At 45.0% G+C, this 23,722-nt stretch overlaps 1 protein-coding gene and 1 non-coding gene across 2 annotated transcripts; one reads left to right on the forward strand and one right to left on the reverse strand.

Moving 5' to 3' along the window:
• Nucleotides 1–9,926: 9,926 nt before the first annotated feature.
• Bola3 (bolA family member 3) lies at nt 9,927–22,729 on the reverse strand. The gene is made up of 4 exons (XM_020166427.2): nt 22,572–22,729; nt 20,307–20,430; nt 17,497–17,585; nt 9,927–10,170 (listed from the first exon to the last, which is right to left on the reverse strand). Exons 1-4 carry the CDS (start codon nt 22,623–22,625, stop codon nt 10,105–10,107), a joined length of 333 nt encoding a protein of 110 aa, XP_020022016.1. The 5' UTR covers nt 22,626–22,729; the 3' UTR covers nt 9,927–10,104.
• On the forward strand, nt 10,958–11,084 carry LOC141415242 (small nucleolar RNA SNORA71). The gene has a single exon (XR_012440240.1). It is a non-coding gene; the product is annotated as a small nucleolar RNA SNORA71 (small nucleolar RNA).
• Nucleotides 22,730–23,722: the final 993 nt, after the last annotated feature.

Raw genomic sequence — 23,722 nt, forward strand, 5'->3', positions numbered from 1 at the left:
ATATACATATATATAGTATCTGCCGTAAATTAAAATATATTGGAATGTTACATTTTATAGCTTAACAAATTGAACTACACTAGTTTGTTAAATTTTACCATTATGCACGTAGAGAAAAATCACAAACCAAAACCACACCCTTTTTGAGAGAAGTATTCAGTTTGTATTTTTCCTTAAACATGATTAAGATTGTTGTTTTCATGATTATTCTAGAATATCTATTTGATATCAAAGTACCAATTGAAACTTGGAGACATTTGCTCAATTAACCTGTTGATTTTTCCATATGATACCAACCCATCTTCCCTCCACCAGACTGACACCATGGATGCAATGTTTTGATACTGCATAAAGAAGCTTCTATAAAAACAGTGCGTGTCTACTTCTCAATCCCTCGGTTCTGTTTCAAGGAGGTTTTATAGTAAAGAGAACTGGGCACTTGTTCTAATGAGCCATTAAGAAATGCTTCCCTGGCTAGGCGCCGGTGGTGCATACCTGTAATCCTAGTTATTTGGGAGGCTGAGATCAGGAGGATTGGGGTTCAAGGCTACCTGGGCAAATAGTTTGAAACCCTATCTCCAAATAACAGAAAAACATGGACTGGAGGTGTGGCTCAGGCTATTGAGTGCCACCTTTGTAAGTGCTAAGCCCTGAGTTCAAACTCCAGTCCCACCAAAAAGAGAAAAAGAAATGCTTCCGCCACTTTTGTTAGCGCTAGATTACCAGCTGTAGGCATTTAACCAAGCAATGGGTACTGATGACGTTAAAATCTGCCCTTTCTTGTATCAGATGGTGAACTAATTTCCAAACTATACAAGCAGGCAAACTAAACTGAAAAACTCTAAAACAGGGCAAATCAACATTAGCTTTTGAAATGCCTGCCTTGAAAACATGTTATTCTGTGAAGTTTTTTAAATTGAACAAATTTGATTCAGGTCATTTTATATGGAGTGAGGGGAAAGGAGTTGTGTGCATAAATCTGTGAGGATGATTTTTAAGTAGTATGCCTCAGAACCAAGAACAGATGCAGATATGTGACCTTGACCAAACAGGTAAAGATTCTTTCTGGTCTTAGTTCCTCTGGTCAATGCCTGAAGTATCAGAAAACATATTGAAATAATTCCCAGGCCATCAGGAATTTCCATTGCCACCCAGAATATTCTTGGTTTTCTTTCAGTAGCTCTGTGTTAAGTAAAAGAAGGGAAACCCTCACTTGTTTGCAGAGTTTCTTCCTGTATTTTTGAGCTACATTTACAAGTTAATAGTGCATGTGCAGAAGAAGCTTTTCTCACAAACCTTGTTCATAAACCTGCCAAACCTGGCCACAAACACTGCTGTCCTTAAACCCACCCTCTTTGGGCAAAGCTGAAGATTTCCAATTCCTTAACTGGGCATTTGTTTTATTTATTTAATGTCAATAAACTTTTTTGGTGTAGTGACTAAAATGTGATTATTTAGTGTTTGCCAAAATGTTTGGACTAGAGAACTCTCAATTGGTCAATGGATTGTGATTTTCTTCTTTTATGGCTTTGTTTTGTTTTAAAATTGTTGTCAAATACATCTATAGTCCCCCACAAAATACATTTGAATACATTGCTCTGTAAACCACTACAGATCACCAAGAACAAGGCTGTGACAGTGTCTCAGACAGAAGCCAAGGAGACATGAGGACTAAGTGTGATGTGGTATCATGGAAGAGATACCTAGAAAGTGACATTAGGACTGGGCTTGGTGATGTACACCTGTAATCCCAGTGACACGGGAGGTTGATGTAGGAGGATCACAAGTTTGAAGCAAGCCTAAGCTACATAATGAGACCATGTATCACACACACACACACACACGTGGGGAGGACTGAGAAAATCTGAATAAATGAAGAGCTTTAGTAGTGTATCAATATTGGTTCATTAATTGTGATGAATGTAAGGTAAAAGGTCACCAATCAGAAGACTGGATATGGGGTATGTCAGAACTCTGTAAGTTTCTCTCCTAAAACAACGAAGGCTATTACGAAAGAAAACACTACAAGCACTGCTTGAACATTAGCCTTTCTAGCCTTTTACTCTGAGTATTTGTTTTCCTGATCCCTGACCTCTGTTTTCCTACCTGCAGGGGAGGGGGGAGGCAGCTACACTCAGCTCAGCGTCCTGCTGTGTCAGCACTTGACTGAATTACGGATAACTGGGTTTTCACCAAGTGCTTTGAATATGGTCAGATGATTTCTTCTTTCTAGTCTTACTGTAGAAGACTGCTAGCATCTTTTAGTTGTACCCTCTCATCTCTAATAAACAAAATTAAAATACATTAAGTGCTCTTCTGAAAGCACAGTGATAGGGAATTTTGCCACAATCTGAGAATGAGATTAGCTCCCTGAAATGAGCCACCAAACTACAGAACTGATGCTTAGCTTATCCTATGATATGAAAGAAGATTCTGGAGACCAATTACATTTAATAGTCTATTTGAGCAAAGCAACAGTGAACTACAATTGTAAGTTGGGCAGCAATCAGAACCAAAGCAAATTTTTGAACTTCAACCAACAACCTGATAAGACACATTTATAGGAAAACAGAAGTGAGGCACAGAAAACTTAATTGGCAATAGCTTAACTCATTAAGTGTTTACAACCGAATCAGTTAACTGGCTCCAGGGCCTTCTGCAACCAACCATAGCTCAGTGCTGTGATTAAACTCTGTTGGGCCAGTACAAATCCATAGCCTCCTCCAAAATGTTAGCCATTCCCCAATTTTTTCCCCAAATGAGAGTGCATCCAACACTGAGGGTGTCAGAGCCACACTCAGCAACATCATCCTGGGTTTCTAGTCCTGATACAGCATCCACAGGTGACAGTGCTCTCAGCCCCAGGAATCCCTGGGACCCCTTAAGCTATAAGATAGAGACCTAGGGTGGGAGGCCCTGAAGTGTGACTGCAGCACAGGTGGTGAGAAGAACTTGGCACTGCCCCTTGCAATGGGGTTCAAGAGCAGTTTTCTCTGAACAGTCACCACGCTGATATTTTTCCATGATTTGAATTATCCTGCCCACCCCATGAGGGATGAAAGTGTTCATTCTTTAGCAGTGGAAGCTCTATAGTCTTAGGAAGAACCAGGTGGCTGTCTGGGATCTCCATGCTTAACACTGATCTTACCTCCTTTCAGATAGGACTCCCGTTTCTCCAGCTCAGGCAAATTGCGCTGCCCATCATGAATCAGGCTGCCACAGGCAACCTGACTTGGATCAGCCTTCAGAAGTTCACTCAAGTTGCACCTCATAGGGATTCAGCTTGACCTGACTGTGATCACCATGATTGCCTGAGTAACCCTGGTGTATTTTCCCCACATAGTGTCTCAATATATGATAGACAAAACCATTAGCATGTGGTCATTAAGTGCATGTGGTACTTAATGACCGGACCCTGGTGCCATCAGCACCAGGAATGTGTTCAACATCTTGATGTTAGTTTGAGATAAAACAGGTACAGTCAGCTTAGATGAAGTTACTTTTGTACTGACCATTATATAAGCCCCTCCTTCTGACCCATCTAACAGGGATTCACTGGTCTTGCTGCCACCCAGGACCACACTCTGCAATCCTGGATCTGTCTCTTTCTTTGGTGTCACAGCCCCTTGTAGCTCAAACACTAAGATCAGATTTGGTATTTCCAAGAATAACATCTCAGCAATTCCAGCACTGACTAACCCAGGATGAAAATTTATTAAACATCTCCCTGGGCTGGGGATGTTGCTCAGTGGTTGAGTGTTTGCCTAGCATGCACGAGGCCCTGGGTTCAATTCTCAGTATTGCAAAAAAACCACAAAAACAAAAAACCTAATATTCAGTCAATTCCTGTTCTGCTTGCTGCTGGATTAGCAGTTTTATAACCAGTCTCTCCATTAGAAATCTAGAATTCTTACTCAATCCAATTATATAATCCCAAGGAGATCAGAAACCTGTACTTGTCAGAGTCCTTTCCAAAGTCTCCTTGAAGATGAAACATTTCAGGCCAGAGCAAACAATTAACTACCTGTGAAATAAGAATTCATTACAATAATGGCACAGTTGGCAAGGAAATGTGGGAGTCTTAAAATAACTGAAATTATGCTTGGCAGCATTACTTCAGAATTGTTGTGAATTTCATATGGGTTTTGAAACACATACTTATGCATTCATACAGCTACAGCTCAAAGAAGGTCAGCACCACTTTTTTGACAGAGTTTTCATACAGTTTACTTAGGCCTACTCATTCTGCCAACTGAATGTCTTCTTTCAGATTCTCCAGGGGCTTACTGGAACATCCTAAATTTGGTTCTAAGCCAAAAGAACTTAGAATTTGATTTTGAGAAATCTGTCAAAAATATTAAAGATATTTGATCTTGATCAAAATCAGATCACAGGTCACTGCAAAATAGTCATTCATCTAACCAAAGTGACAAGAGACTTCAAAAGCAAATACAGAAAGCCATTAGCTGTAGGAAAAATTTGGCTCTTCAAAATAGAGGACTCAGTTTTCTCAAGTAATTAAGAGACTTAATAAAACTCTAATTCCTAGTAAAGGCAGATTAATTCTCTAAGAAAATTTATTATTAACATAGGGAACCAAATTGTAATTTTCCATAATTATACTTTTTTTTTTTCAGTACTGAAGTTTGAACTCAGGTCCTCCCACTTGCTAGGCAAGCACTCTACCACGTGAGCCACTCTGCCAGCCCTGTTTCATGTTGAGTTTTTCGAGACAGGATCACTTGAACTATTTGCCCAGGCTGGCTTTGAACCACAATCCTTCTGATCTCTGCCTTCTGAGTAGCTAAGATTACAGGTGTGAGCCACCAGCACCCAGCATTGTTATACTTTTGACATTAGAGTTCAGTTCTTGGAAAACCTTCTAAGTAATTCTTTTCTAATTTTAACCAACTAACATAAAACTCCTTTCACAAGATTCAGCTTTCACAAACTTCCTACAAACTTCTTACATTCATGCAACTCTTTGTCCTATACTCTCCCTCTCTCCTTTTGGAATAAACAGTAATTCAATTTTTGTCTAAAACTTACTCTTAATTTCCCTAAAAAAAACACACCTTCCACACCATATAGCCTTACCCAGAAAAAACATGTCTTACTTGCATAAATTGTTTTTAGGACTCTTTTTTTAACCGCCATGACACTTAATTTCTAGTGACAACCTAGGAAGCAAATATTTGAGCTGTTTTACATCAGCATTTTGTAGATGAGCACCATCTCATACTCTTTAAAAACATTTCTTCATAATAAAACTTTTTTCATGTCTATTTACAGACCTAAATACACCTACCATTCCAACACCACATTAAAAAGAAGATATTCCATTAGCTGAATTTATTTAAACATCAAGCCAAGTGTGATGGTACACATCTGTAATCCTAGCACTCGGGAGGCTAAGTCTGGGGGATTGAGAGTTCCAGGACAGCCTGGACTACATAGTGAGATCCTGTCTCAAAAAAAAAAAAAATCAGAAAAGAGGTCCTGTGCAGTGACTTGTGCATGTAATACCAGATCCTTGGGAGGCAGTGATCTGGAGGACCACTGAAGTTTGAGGTCAGCCCAGACAAAAAGTTCGAGACACTGGGCATGATGGCATGTATCTATCATCCCAACTATAGATAGAAGGACCTGGTCTAGGCTGGCCTTGGGCAAAACCTCAAAACCCTATTCAAAAAATAACTAAAAGCAAAAAGACCTGGGCATGCCTCAAGTGGTAGAATGCCACCTGCCTAGCAAGTGTGAGGCCCTAAGTACAAATTGAAGTACTGCAAAAAAAAAAAAAATAATAATAAAATCAAGAAAGGAAAACATCAATGAGACCAGTACTGTTTTGTTATTTAAATAAGGCAACATGCTAGGTAAGCACTCTACCATTAAGCTACATCCTCACACCTAGTCACACACCTGAGTGCTCTCTACAGGACTCAGTCCTGTTTGTTCCTACTGAACCCAGTTCAGTTTCTGTCTGATGCAGTCAGGCACCTGAAACTTCCTTACAGGACTGTTCTGTCACAACTACCAAATTGTCTAGATCAAAATTTGCTCCACCTCAACTCAGAACACAAATCCATGGTTCTTTGATTCTTGGTGCAGCAAGAGGACATTGAGCACAATGAACCCCGTGGGTCCCCACTCCAGCTTACCTAGTGCTCCTGGGGGGCGGATCTCTAAAGCGCTGTAATGGGTCCTGCTGATTATGCCAAAACTGCTCAAAATTCCTTAGACCAATTAAACTTAGTAGATTCTAGTTGAACAAAACCAAACCATGATACGAGGATCAGGTAGCTCCCAAAACCAAAGTACTTCCTGAGAACTGCAGCCAACACAGTGGTAAGACAGCACTTGCAGGAAAACAGAAATGAGGCATCAAAAGCAACTTAACTGGCTATAGCCTTGTCAATTAACCAGTCAAATGATTACAACTTAACTAGTTGTTTACAGGCTAATCAGTTGATAGCTATAGGACTTTCTGCAACCAGCCAAAGCTCAGTTGCTGTGGGTAATCTCTACGCTGGTTTGGTCTTTTGGGCCCAGTTCAAATCCATGACATTCCACAAAAGGTTATTTAAGGACACCTAATGCAAATAAAGAAATTGGGCTCATTAGGCAATGGTCTCTAAACTGAAGAGAACACCCACAGAGTGGGAGAAAATATTTGCCAGCTACACATCAGACAAAGGACTGATAACCAGAATATATAGGGAACTTAAAAAACTAAATTCTCCCAAAACTAATGAACCAATAAAGAAATGGGCAAGTGAACTAAACAGAACTTTCTCAAAAGAAGAAATTCAAATGGCCAAAAAACAAATGAAAAAATGCTCACCATCTCTAGCAATAAAGGAAATGCAAATTAAAACCACACTAAGATTCCACCTCACCCCTGTTTAGAATAGCCATCATTAGCAACACCACCAACAACAGGTGTTGGCGAGGATACGGGGGAAAAAGGAACCCTCTTACACTGTTGGTGGGAATGTAAACTAGTACAACCACTCTGAAAAAAAATTTGGAGGCTACTTAAAAAGCTAGACATTGATCTACCATTTGATCCAGCAATACCACTCTTGGGGATATACCCAAAAGACTGTAATGCAGGTTACTCCAGAGGCACCTGCACACCCATGTTTATTGCGGCACTACTCACAATAGCCAAGTTATGGAAACAGCCAAGATGCCCCACCACCAACGAATGGATTAAGAAAATGTGGTATCTATACACAATGGAATTTTATGCAGCCATGAAGAAGAATGAAATGTTATCATTTGCTGGTAAATGGATGGAATTGGAGAACATCATTCTGAGTGAGGTTAGCCTGGCCCAAAAGACCAAAAATCGTATGTTCTCCCTCATGTGTGGACATTAGATCAAGGGCAAACACAACAATGGGATTGGACTTTGAGCACATGATAAAAGCGAGAGCACACAAGGGAGGGGTGAGGATAGGTAAGACACCTAAAAAATTAGCTAGCATTTGTTGCCCTTAACGCAGAGAAACTAAAGCAGATACCTTAAAAGCAATTGAGGCCAATAGGAAAAGGGGAGCAGGAACTAGAGAAAAGGTGAGATCAAAAAGGATTAACCTAGAAGGTAACACACATGCACAGGAAATTAATGTGAGTCAATGCCCTGTATAGCTATCCTTATCTCAACCAGCAAAAACCCTTGTTCCTTCCTATTATTGCTTATACTCTCTCTACAACAAAATTAGAGATAAGGGCAAAATAGTTTCTGCTGGGTATTGAGGGGGTGGGGGGGGGAGGGAGGAGGTGGAGTGGGTGGTAAGGGAGGGGGTGGGGCAGGGGGGAGAAATGACCCAAGCCTTATATGCACATATGAATAATAAAATAAAAAGAAACCTAGTTAAACAAATAAAATGCAATACTTTTTCAAAAATTACAATTTCAATTAAAAAAAACCATAACAATGGTGAACAACAACCTAGAGATAGACAATAAAGCTGATCTGCAGAGAGAAACAAATAGGCAATGAAGAGAAGATTGGTGTCATCGGTGCTGTGTCCCTGTCCTGTTTGTAGTTTGGTTCTACAACCCTCTGTCAATATATAAGATGCCCCAGTGTTCTTCCAGTAATGCACAAATACATTGTCTATTGTTCTAAAAAAATTTATCTCAAAATATGGTGGCTTAAAATAACAAACATTTGTTATCTTAGTTTGTGTTGGTTATAAATTGGGGGATGGCACACCTGGGCAGTCTGGCTCAAGCTGACATCAAGATGGATCCCTCATGTGGTTCTTGTCTTGGCAGAAGACCTCAGTTCCTGGCTGGCTATTGGCAGGCCTATTTGGTTGACTGTTGTTAAGAGGTCCGTTTCCACAGACTGCTTGAGTGTTCTCACAACATGGTGGTTACCCTTTCCCAGAGTTACCACATCCCAGGATGTGGGCAAGGAAGAAGTCACAGTGCCTTTCAGGACTTTGTCTCTGAAAGCACATTTTCCCTTTATTCTACTCTTTAGAAGCAGGTGGCTATGTTGAGCCCACCCTTAGGAAGAACACAGCTAGGTTCCATGCAAGGAACTGACATATATCTAGTTTTGTGGTCTGTCCTTTCTTGCTGACCGCCACTTTCTGGCTGGCCTCTGGGGGTAGTGTCTAGGGCGTTTCCTCACCATACCACATAAAAGCTGTCCTTGGACTATTTAGCCCTTTCAGAGGTGGTATAAGCCCTTGGCACAGTTCTTAGTTTTGTCCCGTCTCCTTAGTTCTGATAGGATTGATTGACTATTCCATGTGAGAGGCAGTTCTGCCCTGGAAAGATATCAATCCCTCCCAACACAGTGTAGACAGAATGTTTTTAAACCACAAAATGGGGCACCGTATGTGAACAGTGTCTGTAAAATTTATGTTGCCTCAAAAATCTGAGGCTCAAGGTTATTCTACCTGACCTCTGAGGGCCATAGAACTGACAGTGGCTGCTGACTTCCCCGGTTCCATGAATGATAAGAGGAGTTTGAGGAAGGAGGAGATAGTCAGCTTCCCACCATCATGGTGACTGGGAAGCCAACAACTGAGAGCTGCAGTGTATACTGTGATCTCTCAGAAAGCTGTTCAGTAGAAAGGTGGGGGCAGAAGGGTGGGAGCAATCAGGGCCCCCAGCTATAAGCAACAGGTACTAACCCGATTTATGTGAGCAGGAAAGAATTTAGTGCAAGGATATGGGGGTGGTCACAGAACTTCTGAGAACACCATGAACCAGCTTCTGAAAGTGGGGAGGAATAAAGAAGGCTCGGTGGCCGGAGCCTACTGTGACCACCATTATGGACCAAGAGACAGCAGTTTACAACACTGACTGTCGCCACCTTAGCCACTACCAAGAACACCAGATGCACAGCCCCAAGGCAGCTAGGATAGATGCTCCTGCTTCTCAGCATCACTTGCTCCCAAAGTCCAGAGCAGGTTCATCTGTTTGGTTGAGTTGAGACGGCCTGTGGCTTAGTTGCAAAGGAGGATGAGAAAGCATGAACTCTCAGCCACCATCCTAGGAGGCAGGCTTGATCTCCCGACAAAATGCAGAGCATGGGAGACCTTCAAATGCAGGAAGTGGACCTAGGCACCCCCAAATCTTCAAATCCACTCCAGAGTGTGAGAAACCAAGAGTCCCAAGTCATTTCTGGGAGAAGTTTGGAAGGGAAATGCAAGAGAGTGTTAAACTAAAGGAACAGCAAAAACAGGATCTTTTCCTTCTTTTGGTAAGATTAAGAGGTCTGAGCAGTTTCATAAAGGGAAAGAAACAAGAAAACTTCTTTATAAGACAAAAATCTGGCCCTTGTGCTGCATCCAGGGACAGGACAGAACTGTCCAGAGATATGATCACTTTGATCAAATGAACAAAAGATTTCTGAAATAAAGAACTTGAAGCATTACTTACGACCCTTCCAAGTGTTAGGTGTCAGTGGCTTTTAATTACCATCTAAATAGATAACACATCTTCTATAATTATAATACAGAAATGTCTATGAACAAAAATAGGTAAAACTTTTTGACAAATGCCTCAGAAAGAATGCTGTCAGTGAAGTGCATCCAAAGCTTTAGGCAGCAGCATCTTCGCAGCCAGGGCTGGTCAGCCTTTGGGGACAGAGGTAAATATCCGCAGGCCATGCATCCCTTTGATTTCTTCTTTTAGTGCCTGAGTAAGAGAGCATCATCATGTTTTCTGTATTTGACAGTGATTACAGAGTATTTTACATAGCTCTATAACTGAAGGGGACTATACACATACTTTAAGCAGTTTTACTTATTTTAATTTTTTGGCAGTACTAGAGTTTGAACTCAGGATCTCCCATTTGCTAGGCAGTTGCTCTACCACTTAAGCCACACCTCCAGCCCTTTCTGCTGTAGGTTATTTTTCAGGCAGGGTCTTACATTTTGACCTAGCACTGGCTTCAGACCACAATCCACCTATCTATGACCTCCTGCTTAGCTGGGATCACAGGCACACACCAAACACCTGGTTTACTTGTTGAGACAGGGTCTCACTAATTTTTTGCTCAGGCTGACCTTGAACTGCAATCCTCCTGATCTCTGCCTCCTGAATAGTTGGGATTACAGGTGCAAACCACCATGCCCCGCCTCTTTTATAATTATTTTCTTCTTGAATCAATAATACCTAAGCTGGGCATGGTAGCACATGCCTATAGTCCCAGCTACTTGGGAAGCTGAGGCAGGAGGATCACTTCAGCTCAAAAGTTGGAGCCCAACCTGGGAAACATAAGTGAGACCTCTCAAAAAAGAACAAAGAATAAAAGAAAAAGAAATAACTTAAAAATCAGAAGGAATAAAGGGACATAAGGTAAAGTCTCCCTTCCAATATGTCTTCCAAGCCTCAGTTCCCACTCCCATCCCCAAATAGTTCCATGTGTATCCTTACAGAGATTTAATAATGCATATTCAAGCAAGTACGAATATATATTCCACCCTGCTACCTTTCAAAAACATAAATGTGCCCTGGTCATCGATAGTGCAGGGAGAGGAATGTGAAAGCCTTTCCCCGTGTTTGGAAGGTCTGCTCCTATCCTTACCAAACCCTGCAGCTTTCCCCCATCTCCTACTTCCAACCTGTGAGATGTCTCCAACTGCCAGGCATCTTCCAGTTTAGTGAACCTCACCTCCAGGAATAGGTGGGCTGGGGTGTAGCCCCAACAATGACCACCTCCTTCCTCCTGGAAGCTTACTTTACCTCCCACCTTTAGCCACTCCCATCTCAGCACTAATTGGACTTGTGGAAGTTGTAGTTGCTTTGCTGTCTGCCAGAGGTCTGAGTTCTGGGTGGGACAAATGAAAAATAAGAAAGGCGAGTGCTTTTGTAAGGTGGTAGAGTTTCTTCCCTTGTGGGAAATACTGAGTAAACAGCCTGTGCAGGGAGTTGAAGGCAAGAGCAGATTGCTGTTTTCTCCCCTTGAAGAACTCTGCAACAAGTGGCCCACTTCTATCAGGCATATCTTTGTATGGCCTCTGGTGGTGGTGGGGGTGTGGAGGTGACATGGACTAGGACTGGGCATAGTAGAGTATGATTGAGGGATTTGTAGAAGCAGCCCTTACAGAGCCTCCTTATGCTCTATTACCTTCCCTAGAAAATTAAAAAAATAAATAAATAAAAACACGAATGATTAACATTTCAAACATATTATTTTACACCTAGCTTTCCCCTAACCATCTGTCTTGGAGACCTTTCCATGTCAGGTATCCAGGGTGTCCTTCTCTGGCATCTGGTATCAGCATCATGTTCCATGATATGGATGGACTATAACTTTTCATCTTTTCCCCTAGTGAACCTTCAGGCTGCTCTTTAAAAAAAAAAACCACACCAATCTACAAATTCCACAATTTAATTTAGATCAGGAAACAAAGTCACAAAGGAATTATGAGACTTGAACAAGCTAAAGAGATATTTAGCCCCTGCAGTGCTAAGAGAAGGCACAAAGGATTAGAGGAGGCTTAGCCCTCTAGAATTTAGAGTCAGTGCAGGGGAGGAGATATAGTCCTTTACACTAAACCAAAATCTGATCATCATAGTGGAGTGGACATTTTTTTTCAGTCTGCACAGTGATCTCTCTTTTCTTGGGGAATGGCTCCTTTTCTAGTTTAACTGTGCCCTTTTGGTGGGACCAATTACCTGATCCTGAGTTAGTTATATGCCAGTGGATCAGCCTTGGGTGAAACACGACCCAAACTGAACCAATCAGAATCTCCCTTGGGATTTTTCAAAGTGGAGCTTCATCTCTAGGGTCACTAGGTGGTGGTTGAGGGTCATGTTCCCTATCAAAGAGAGAAAGCCCATCTTCACAAGAAAGATGAGGCCAACACATGGGAGAGGCTAAGAGCTCAGAGTGAGGGAGAACATGAGAGAGCAAGCAGATGAACTTATTTAAGACCCTGAATCTAGATATGCTAGAACAGAAATCAGGTTATTTCTGGGCTAATTAATTATTTTTGTTTGCTTATACCAGTTTTAACCTAGTCTCTTTCACAACAAAAAGAATCTTAATACATGTGATCAGTGCTATATTAAATTTCAAAAAAAAACAAAAGACAGTAGCCCTGGTTCAAGGGCTTGGGGGGGACTACTTCCCTACTTCCTATTTTCTCTGCTTTCTGCAGGCTCAGGGACTCTCTAGAGGCTGTGTCTGTATCTGTACCTGGGCTACATCCAGCCTCCCTCCCTTAAAGCCTCTTTAGCTAGGTGAGGGCCCAATCACAACTTCAGGTGTCAGGTCCTCAAACAAGGAAACTTCGGGCTTTACAGTCTCAGGCCTTACACATGTTCCCTTCCTAATGCCTCCTCCCTGCTCTTTGTGCAGCCCCCAGAAGGCTTCCCAACTCATGTCATGGTATCAAATGTTACAGTGACATCCACAGAGAGTTTCAAGATCACCCGGGTCATTTTACAGTTGAGGAAACAGGCCCTGATGGGGAAAATGATTTGACCAAAGTGCTAAGGATAAGGTGAATATGTTTGCCCACAGTGTTATACTGGATGTTGGGGACACAGAGGAAAAGGTATGGGACAGTGATGAAGAAGGTATGAAAAGTAACACAGCCCACGAAAATGGGCTCCACACCAACAGCAATGGCACTGTAACACAACAAGCCACTCTGTCCAGCTGTGGCATCCATAGAAAGGACATCCCTACCTTCCTGGCCATGGAGTGGGCAGAGAAGGACCTCATCCAGGACAGCTAGTAAAATGGGCAGGAAGGGGAGGGCACCTAGTCCCAGAGAGCCACATGAGTTGAGTCTGGGAAGCTCCCCTGAGGAAAGTGCAGCCTCAAGTCAGGCACATAAGGCAGGTCACACCGAGGATGGCAAATTCTAGGCTAGGAAGGGTTACTGGACTCTGGGCCACTGGGGGACCCACTGAAGGGTTCTGAGTGGGGGAAAGATATTGGCAGAGATGCCCCTAGAGAGGGAGATGGAGTGGCAGACATAAAAGAGCCAGGAGGGAAGGGGGCAATGGCTATTTACCACTGCCTTCCTGCATGTGCCTTTCTATTCAGAGCCAGGTGTGAGGAGAGGGGTGCTGACTCAGGCAATCTTTTCACCATAAGAAAGTTTGGCTCAGGTCACACCTGTGGGGAGTAGAGTAGGAGAAGCCTATGAGGACATAAGCACTCAATATTCTGCAGGCTGAGTTCGGCACAGCCCCAGCTGCAGAATAGGGCAAGAGTAAGATGCTGAGCAGCTGCTTTTCCTAAATTGTTTAATGCAGGTTTCTCCTGTTACGTCACACCCCTCCCTGAGAACCCATTGCTCCACCTCCTTGTTTACCACCGGATATAAAAGACTTGGTGAAGGAGGATGGGAGGCATTTGGATGGGGGAGGTTTTTTGATGGGGGTTTTTGGCTGAAGGGAAATTGCTAAAGGGAAAAGAATTGCTGAAGGGGAATTGCCAAATGGGAATTGGTAAAGAGGGATTGATAGTTGGTTGGCAGCTTTCGAGGGAACTGTTGCTGAATGACAGGTCAGCTGTGTTTGTTTGCAAGTCTGAGGGTGGAGACTTTAAGAAAGCTAAAAAGAGAGAACATGGGACAATGTAAGTCTGCACCGAGACTTTTATACATAAGCTTTAGAAAATCTAAACTAAAGAGAGAACATGGGACAGTGCAAGTCTAAGGAAAGATTCTTTAAAGAACAGAAAAGCAAGGTTTTAAAGAAAGACTTTAGAAGCAAGGTTTTAAAGAATTATAAAGGAGTAAGGCCTTAAAGAATAAAAATAGAGAAGCAGAGTAAATGAGGAGAATAATAGAGAAAAGAAGCAATGAGGCTGTTGTGCATCTCCATCCGAGCGCCCAACACAACTGGCCCCAACTTTCTATCTGTCTATCCTTTGTCCTTTCTGCATCTCCCGTCGCCCCCAGTTAGGTTCGGTAGTAACAGGAGTGAGAGAAAGCTCGCTCCATCCACCTCTGCACAACTCAAGAGCTACCCACATGCAGCTATGCCTCCCAGAAAGGGCAGGATAGATGAGGAGGTGCTCCTGGCAGGAGTCCCTTTAATCCTGCCTCCCTGATGCCTGGTCCTTAGCAAATGTTCACCAAATATTTCCAAAGTGTAGGGATGAACTGTGGGGCCTAGGAGAGGCTGAGCTCTGTGTCATGTGTCAGCAGGTCCCAAAGACAGGAGTGTCCACTCCTACATGAAGAGCACATGTGAATTGTGCCTACAGGGGTTCCCCATCTGTGGGGCATCCACACAGGATATCTGATGAGAAGCTGGGGAGGGGATTCCAGCATCAGATGGGCCAGGCACCCTTTTCAGAGCCTTCTGAGCTGTATCTAATTCTAGGTACAAGGATGAATGCTACTTAGCTGAGAGTAACCAGGCAAGACCAATGAGGAAAGCTTCACCCCTGGCCCAGGCCCAGCAGGCCCCCACTCTCACTCTGATCCTGAAGACAAGCTTAGGAAGCTCAGAAATGGTGAGCAGGCCTAGGCAGCAGAGTCTGGTCACTCCCAGGTTGGTGCCTATTAGAACCTGTCCTGAGCACAGCTATTCTAGGTCCCAGCTCAGACCTTTTCAGGCCAATAGACTAATTTTTTTGTGTGTGTGTGGTACTGGGGTTTGAACTCAGAGCCTATACTTTGAGCCACTCTGCCAGCCCTTTTTTTGTGATGGATATTTTTGAGATAGGGTCTCATGAACTACTTGCCTGAACTAGCTTCCAACTGTGAACCTCCTGATCTCTGCCTCCTAAATAGCTAGGATTACAAGCATGAGTCACCAGCACCCAGCTCAGACCTAATCTTAATGAGGTTTCATTTTTGTTCATTCCACATGACTCTTATCAAAGCCAATATCCCCAACTTAATCATCTGAAAATGCCCATGACTACATCAGTTGGGGGTTGGGGGAGAGGGGACACATATCAGTGCCCTAACAACATGCAGTGGCTATCACGGTCTCTGCCCAGCTGAAGATCAGGCTCAGGGGCCTTTCTCCTTTGCTTCCTGAGACAGGATGGTATTGGGCAAGGAGGACCATGAGAAGAAGCCACATTGCAGCCATCCCAGGTTTAAAACACACCAGTGCCAGGATGTGAATTTCCCAAAGTGCTATACCCTTCAGATACTAAACATTTAATACTCTATAAATTAATTGGCAAACACAAGCCAGCTGTCCTTGTTGGCAAACTCACAACATGCTGACCAAGCTCTTTCTCTGTGCTAGGTCCCTTGTTAGGTGTCAGGAATATAGCCCACATGGAGCCTGCTCTCTAGGGGAACAACAAACAAGTGATAGGGTCATCCACTCAGGTCAGAGCCACCAGGGGAAGTACATGTTGTTGTAGGGGCCCAGAGGACACCTTGAGCCCAAGATGGTGCAAGTGATAATGGAATGTCATCCCCATCCATCTCCCCCATCCCACCTCACTACCCCAGACAGTGTGGATGACAATGATGATGGTGATGGTGGCTCACATCTATTGAGGGCTTATAGTGTTTTAGGCATTGTCCTCAGTAGTCTCTGTACACTTTATCACCAGTCCTACCAACAACCCCTTGAGGCAAGTACTGTTCCTGTACCTGTGTTAAATTAGGAAACTGAGGCACAGGGAGGTCAGATAACTTGCTTAAGAACACACAGCTAGAAATTAGCAGAGCTCAGATTTGGAACATGGTCAGCAGCTCCAGAACCTGCATCCTTAGCCACTTGCAACTGTGGCTTCAGGCTGAGGGATGCAGGGAAATTAACAGCACCTGGGTGTTCAGTCATGGCAGGCAGTCTGTGGGTCTGAGAACAAAACCCAATCCCTGAAATCACCCGGGGTGGAAGAGAGTCTGGAGGAGTCAGGTGGTTGCTGTCCTGCCCCAATCCACTCATCAGGCCACCAGCTGGCTGTACAGCTGAGGATGCCAGGCTCAAGGTGAAGGGATAGGGCCATGAGAAAACCAAAGATGCATGCACAGGGGAATCAGCCCACAAAGGGCTGACAGGTTGAAAGGGGCAGATGGCAGCATTTGACTTGAGGGAAGAGTGATGTAGATGGGAGATCCAATCTGGGTCAAGGTCCAGATGCAGACGCCAGCAAGCAGCAGCCAGGTGGGAAGTCTGAGCAGAGGGTGAGGGAATCCTAACAAAGGCATGCAGGACACTTGAATGTAAGAAGGGTCACTGAGGAGACCCTGATGGCTACAGCGGTACTTTACAATAGTTACACTAGCTCACAGTGCACAAGTCCTTTTGGAGTGATGTCAAATCTGCTGAAGGGCACAGGTTTATAGACACAGGCCAAAGAGTCAAAGCTGATATAAAATCTAACTAAACTAAACATGAAGAGGGCTGGCAGAGTAGTTCAAGCAGTAAGAGTGTCTGCCTAGCAAGTGTGAGGCCCTGAGTTCAAACCCCAGTGCTGCCAAAGTAAATGAATAAATAAGTAATAAACATACAGAATATATAAATGGAACTTCATCTGATTATACATGGTGTTCAAGGCCCCAAATGTTCTGTTACTGGGTCTGGGGTAGCTGGAGCCATTTTTGGTCATGTTGTGCATCAGTATTCTGCAAGCAATCCTAAAGACAGGCTAAAAAAGAATTCTACAAAAATGTGTATTTTTTAGCATGCCCATTCTCAATATGTGAAATCACAAGGCATTAGGGCAGGGTGTGGTGGTTCGTGCCTGTAATCCCATCACTCAGGAGGTGGAAGCAGGAGATCAAGAATTCAAGGCCAGCCTTGGCTACATACATCCTAAGCCACTGGTCTTAAAAAACAGAAAAAACAAATAGTAACTATTGGGTGGCTTGTTTTCAATTTTGAGTAAAATCCACATTTGCATACAATGTCATTCCAGAGAAGCCCAGATTATATTTTAATCAGGTCTCAAGTGCTGTCTCATGACTGCAGTATTACACTATTCTTTCCTAGGACTGACAGTGAAAACCACTAGGCCACTCAGCAGGCCCTCAGGTGCTGAAGGCCCAGAGGCCAAGAAGTACTGTTCCCTCCACTGACCTGATTAACCATCTGGTGCTGCTGGACAGTCCTCTTCTCCTTAAATTCTTCTGATTCAATTTTAATTTCATACATCGCCCCACAGCCTCCTAAAATAAACATGAGTCAAAGGGGTTTCAATTATTAAGCATGGCAGCCACAGTCCCAGGTGTCCTTCAAGTACTGTAAATTCCAAAGAAGGTCTGGATATTCTTATTCAGCATAAAGAAAAGCTTGCTAAGATGTGTAGAAAAAAATCATGACTTTGATCTGACCACTTACTTTTCCTGGCAGGCTGTCTCGACCCAAATGTGCTTTTCCCTTTTGCAAGACCAATGTGTTACCCAGGATTATTATGTTTGGGCAGGAAAGATAAGGCACGAGCACGGAAAGCATAGGGAATGTAGATTATTTCCTTTTAATGGGCCAAAAAATGCCATGGAAGGTGGGAAAGACTGAATTTCAGTATTCCATCTTCCAAAGGACCTGCAACTGTTTTTAAAAGTGCAAAAATATCCTAAAAGTTGGTTTGAAAATTGTGTTTGTAATTCTATCCAAAAGAACAGATGGATCAAGGAAGCATGAGAGCCAGGGACAAAAACTATGCTACGCTCAGAGCTGCTTGGGGTGGTCTCTGGCCCTCCTGGTCCACAGAACCGCCTCAGTGAGAGGAGGCTTCCTATGAAGTCATCCAGGCAGAGTTTATGGTGGGCCCAATCAGTCCTGCCCAAGCTGCAGAGCTGTTGCTGGGGCTGATGACATGTGCTATACTGGCACATAGGCAAGAGACTGTCTCCTGCACTGGGAACACTGGCCACCATATTAGAAGTAACAGGCTTTGTTTTGCCTTATAATGTGCTCTAGGAGTCCATTTTTGGTTATACCCAGGTTCCTGGCCCCAGTGAATGAAGACAGAGAAGGAAAATCACTCAAACTCAGTTTCTCCTTCTACACACAACATTGGCATTTCTGTGACCTCACAAGGTGGGGGAATTTCTCGTCACCAGAAAGCAAGCAATCTTGTACCAGCTGGGTGTCTTCCGAATCTAATCCAGTTAAGACATTATCTACCTGGTCTTGGATACCAGTCTCAAACTCCAGGTTGTTTTACCTGTGCTTTTGACCCACTGGGTTTTCCTACAACTCCCTCCTTGGGAGGTATTAATTGCTCAAGTGGGGGCTAATAAAATGGCTCAAGTGGTAGAGTGTCTGCCTAGCAAGTATGAGATTGAGTTCAAATCCCAGCACTGCCAAAAAATTAATTTTTTTTTTTGATCAAGTGGCTCATGGAACTCAGGTAATCTCTTAAATTTACTGGTTTATTGTAAAGGATATTACAAAGAGTACAGATGAAAAGATGCATAGGGCTAGGCATGGGAGAGGGGCATGGAGCTCCTATGCTGTGTCCAGGTGCACACCACCCTCCAGAAACCTCCTGTGTTCAACTGCCCTGAAGCTTTCCAAGCCCTGTCCTGTCAGGTTTTTAGGGAGACTTCATTACATAGGCATGACTATTAATAGACCAGGTGGGGGAAACCCAGCAAGGCCTATCCAGAATCTTCTGGGCCTCAATGCAGCATTCCTCTTCCAGAGTATGGGGCAGGGCTCTTTCTGAAATAGGGGTGTTTGCATCAGAGAACTTTATGGCTAGTTCTAAGACAGAAATGTAGGGGAAATCAGATTTTCTTTTTCTTTCTTTTTTTTTTTTTTGAGGTGGGGTATGTAGTCTCAATATGTAGTTCAGGTTAGCCTCAAACTTATGATTCTCCTGCCTTTGTAATAATCTGCCTTGGAAAGAGAAATTCTAGTTTCTCTGATCAGTCTTGGGGAGAAAGTTATGAATCAGGAACTGAGATTGAAAACCAATATATATCTTATATCTCATATATCTCACATTGACTTTCTTCTGTTTGTCTAGGACTGGGTAGCACCACACAGAGGGTCAAGTTCCAACTCTGCCCTGGGCCTGGCGCAGGTCCACCTCAGCCATCAACTGATGCACCAGTCCTGTGGATTAGTTATTTCCTAGTTTCCCCAGAAGAATCTACTTCTAAATGTTCTCTCAAACAGTGTAAATGTGCTCTCATGAGGGCAGTGAGCCCTCATGGCAACAGCAGCCTAGCGCATCTAGGTATGGAGATTCAGGCTGACGCCTATCTAGTTGCCTACAACTCTGCAGTTTCCCATATGTGTCTAGATAAAAGTCTATCTTCTGCCTGCTGTGGGTAAGGAAGCTGTTTCTCTAGCCTGCTCCTGACATACAGCCAGTCTGAACTTTAGAGGTGCAGTAGCTGCCTGAGGAAGGCAGGACCTGGCTAGTTAATAGCTGGGCTTAGCACAGAGTCTGCTCTGTGTCCTGGTTCTGTTTTTGATTCTATTGTCTCCTCCCTGGGAAGGTCTGTAAAGGTCCTTTGGCCTCTCTAGACTTGTCTGCTTGTGGGGAAAGTAGGGCTGTTGACAAAACCTGCCTGGGGCCCATTCTAGTTCTACCATTCTAGGGTAAGAAGAATGTGGGGAAATTAAAGTAAGGCCTATCTCACAGTCAAATGAGACTGTGGACCTGAGCTCTGGGTGACTAAGGGACCTCACCCCAGCATAGCCAGGCAGGCCATCTTGAGCTATCTCAGGGGAGCCTTGTATCCAGTTTCCCTCAGTATTTCTGAATCCCCACCTCTACCCTACCAGATCCAAGAGGCTGAGTTCTATTTGTCACAAAGCAATAAACATTGAGAAGCTGCTGGCAGCAAGTTCCCTCCTCCATGTCCCTTGCCCTCCGTCCCTCCACAGACAAAAATCTTACCAGAGCTCCATGGGGAGGATGAGAGAATTACCTGAAATGTCAGTGACTTTGATAGCTGTAGCTTGAGGAAACTTTTCTTTGAGAATCTGGGTGACTTTGAGCTCCCCCTCAGTCTGGGAGGCAAACATCCGACAGACACAGTGGAGAAGAGGAAGCTGCCACAGAACAGAGAAAAGGACCATGACACCACGAGATGATGCTACCCCTGGGAAGGCCAGTTTAGACCCCACTGGCCACTCTCCAGTGAGACAGGCCCTGGCCCTCACCAGCAGAGTCACAGGATGTCAGAGGGGCTATGTGGTGTCAGGACCCCCTAATTCTTTTTTGGGAGAGGTAGGGTTGCCAATTGTAAATAACTCACTTTGTTTCTAGAGACAACAATGCCCCAGGCCTACTTCATCAGATATTTAACTCCTATAACAGAGCTGTGAGACACTATTCTGACAAGTTTTATAGGTGAGGAAACTGAGGCACTAAACAATGTGCCAAAGGTTGGATCTATCAGTAAGATGAACAGCCAAAGGAGAGGCCTAGCAGCCTCCCTCAGACCTGTCCTGCTAGGCCACTGTGGCATTGACCATTCACTGTTCTACCCAGTGAAGCCAAATTCTACCCATCCTTGAAGCCTGATTAGCATTGTGACCCACTGCCAGCTCCCTTCCCTCAACAATGCACTAACTCTCACTGGGGAGAAGAGGAAGCATTTTGTTAAATGACCTGAAGAAGGGACACTTTTAGATTATTCACAATTGACAACCTCTCCCTACCCACAAACTTTCCTGGATGGCAATCATGGGAAGCCAGTGCTCGGGAAGGAGTACATCTAAACCCTTAGAAGGAAAGGAACAGAAAATCAGGTTGGCAGCCTCTTGGCTGACTAAGCACATTCTGAAAGGAAAGATTGAAAACAGCCTATGTCAGGTCTTGAATGCCAGCTCTCAACCTGGAGTTGTTGAATAGTATGACTCCAGGTGATATGATCTGGGTATCTCAGTACCACAGTAAGCTGCAGAAAACAGTGGCTTATGCAGGTGGGCAGGAGAGACACCAATAACAGGCATTAGGAAGGGAGAAGCACCAGGTGCTGGTTCCTGCTGGCACTGTGGGGCAGGTGAGGGAGTACCAGGGCTGTTAGCAAGTGTTGGTGCTGAAGGTGCCACCCATCACCTCTTAGTCCTGCCTATCCTCAGGCCTTTTCTGATGGCCCAGAGCAGGGTGCTTTTATAGAATCTCAGGGTTGTGCACTCCTCTTTCACCTGCTGGCCAAGATGGAGTCTATCCTTCTACAGCAGCATCCCAGAGCTGACCTAAGGACGGGCACTCCAAAGCACCTGGTGATGGATGAATGATTGAATAAGCAGATTAGGGGCATGCCCACTGGGCATAGGCAACGAAGTCTTGCAGGCAGTTGAAATGCAGGTCAGGAGAAAGGTCTGGAGTTAGAAGGTTTGTGTGCTCAACAGAGAGACAGACACTTGATGTGTCTGTCTGACTGTGTGGGATGGCAGGGTTGGAGTTGGAGTTGTTTCTGGGAATAGAACCTTGAGGGGCAAAGGCCAGAAGGCAAGCAGAGTGGGCAACTGCTATGGGGTGCGGGTAGTAAGCACTGCAGAATTCTTGGAGAAGTCTATCATCTTTGCAGGCCCATGGGGTGGCTCCTGTTAACAGACTGACAAAATCCAGAGATGACCAGTGCTCACGCTGACAGTCACCGGCGGTAGAACTCCCAGCGTGGGTAGGAAGAAGAGAGGCAGGTTCAAGATATCAACAGGAAAGTGAGAGGAAAAAGAAATGGATGAGTTGAAGTATAACTAAGCCAGAACAAAGGTAAAGAGAATTAGGAGAGTGCGAGGGGAGTGCCCTCTGCTGGGCTTCTCTCAGCAGCAGGCTTTGGAGGGTCAAGGTCAGAGGTCCCGGGTGACCGTCCCAGGGCGCAGACCCCTCCGCAGTGCTGCGCACCCACGCCTGCTGCACCCACGCCTGGACTCCGAAGTTTTCCACTCCGTAAACCAATTTTCTCTCCTGTGCCCGTTGTACTGGCTACCCATGTGTCTGTCCGCAGGCCCCCCACCTCCACCCAGACTCGAAGCACCCACCCCCAGAAGGCGCCAGGGCGGCGGCTCCCCTCCGCACACCCGGCGTGGAGTGAGGAAGGGGTAAATTAATGAATGAGAGGAAGGAAGGGGTGGTCCGCCGCCCCCCACTCCTCCCCCACCCCAGGGCGCGCCCTCCAGCCCTGACAGCAGCTGGCCCGGGTTCCCCCGCAGCTCTGCCCGGGGGAGGGCAGCCCGCTCACCCCGCTGCTCCCGCGGAGCAGAGGCGCTGCCGCCACCGGGCACCATGCAGCCATACCCGGCTGACGCAGCCCGCCACCCGAGGTCGCCGTGCGGTCGAAAGGCGCAGAGCTCGGGCGCAAGGACTGCAGCCACGGGCGAGGCCGCCCTCTGCTGCCCGGAGGCCCGCAGCCCTCCCGGCCCCGCCCCTCGACGTCCCCGCCCCTCGACGTCCCCGCCCCGCGACGTCCTTGCTCTGCGACCTCGCCGCCGGCGAAGAAAAGCAGCACCTTGTGGCTTCGCCGGCTTCCCAGGGCCTGACTCAACCACTGCGTCCTCAAAATCGCTTTTCTCCGCGGCTAGGAACGCCAGACTTTCCTTGTCCCAATCCCTCCACATATGGGACTCGTGGAGGAATTTAGGCGGGAGAGTGGCTCTCCGGTTTGCGTCTTAGACAGCTCTCCCAGGCTTCTGTGGGTAAGCGGGGTTTGGAGCCAGGGTTCTGCAGTATTCAGGTGAGGCATGAGAGGCCTGAACTAAACCAGAGGCAGGAGGGATGGGTGGCGTGGGGGTGACAACTGCTCCCAACTTTTAGTCTTGGGCAGTGGGCTAGATGGGGGCTGAGGGAGACAACAAATTCAAATTGGATTTGCCCGAATTTGAGGAGCCAAATGACACTATCCAACAGAGGCCTAGGTTGGAATCACGACGTAGGGAAGCTGATGCCTTGAGGAATGGGTAAGGCCAGCAAACCCGCCCTCGTCTGGAGTTCTGTCAGACAAGTCAAGGCCCAAACTGGACCAGGCCCTTTCTCCCTAGCTGAAGTGGTTTGCAGCATGTGGTCTCGTGCTACCCTGAAGGATTCATCAGCTTTTACCATTGCACTCCAGCCTATGCAGTCAGTCCTCCAGCCTTGCACCTGGAGCGATTGGACCCACATTTGTCCTTTTAAGTGACTTAACTAAAAATATGCTCAGTCATTCCAGTGTTAATTGAGTGACTCCTATGTACCAACCTTCATCATTTCTCCTTCAAATTAGTTAATAGAGACATTTTCTGCTTGACTTTTTAAAGCTACAGTTAGTGTGGCTAGGGATAATTTAACTTTAAATTTTTCCTCACTGGTGTCAATGTCACAATTAAAACTGTCAAAAAATTTTCTCCCCAGAAGTGA

Source organism: Castor canadensis, chromosome 12, assembly GCF_047511655.1.
Source record: "Castor canadensis chromosome 12, mCasCan1.hap1v2, whole genome shotgun sequence".
NCBI classification, from domain to species: domain Eukaryota; kingdom Metazoa; phylum Chordata; class Mammalia; order Rodentia; family Castoridae; genus Castor; species Castor canadensis.

Bases quoted from the DNA above. Each gene is read 5' to 3' on its own strand.
- Bola3 (XM_020166427.2), bottom strand. From the start codon at position 22,625: ATGGCTGCATGGTGCCCGGTGGCGGCAGCGCCTCTGCTCCGCGGGAGC. The intron at 20,431-22,571 runs GTGAGCGGGCTG...GTTCTGTGGCAG, and splicing joins TGCTCCGCGGGAGCAGCGGG to CTTCCTCTTCTCCACTGTGT. The intron at 17,586-20,306 runs GTAATTCTCTCA...TGTTTATTTTAG, and splicing joins CAAAGTCACTGACATTTCAG to GAGGCTGTGGGGCGATGTAT.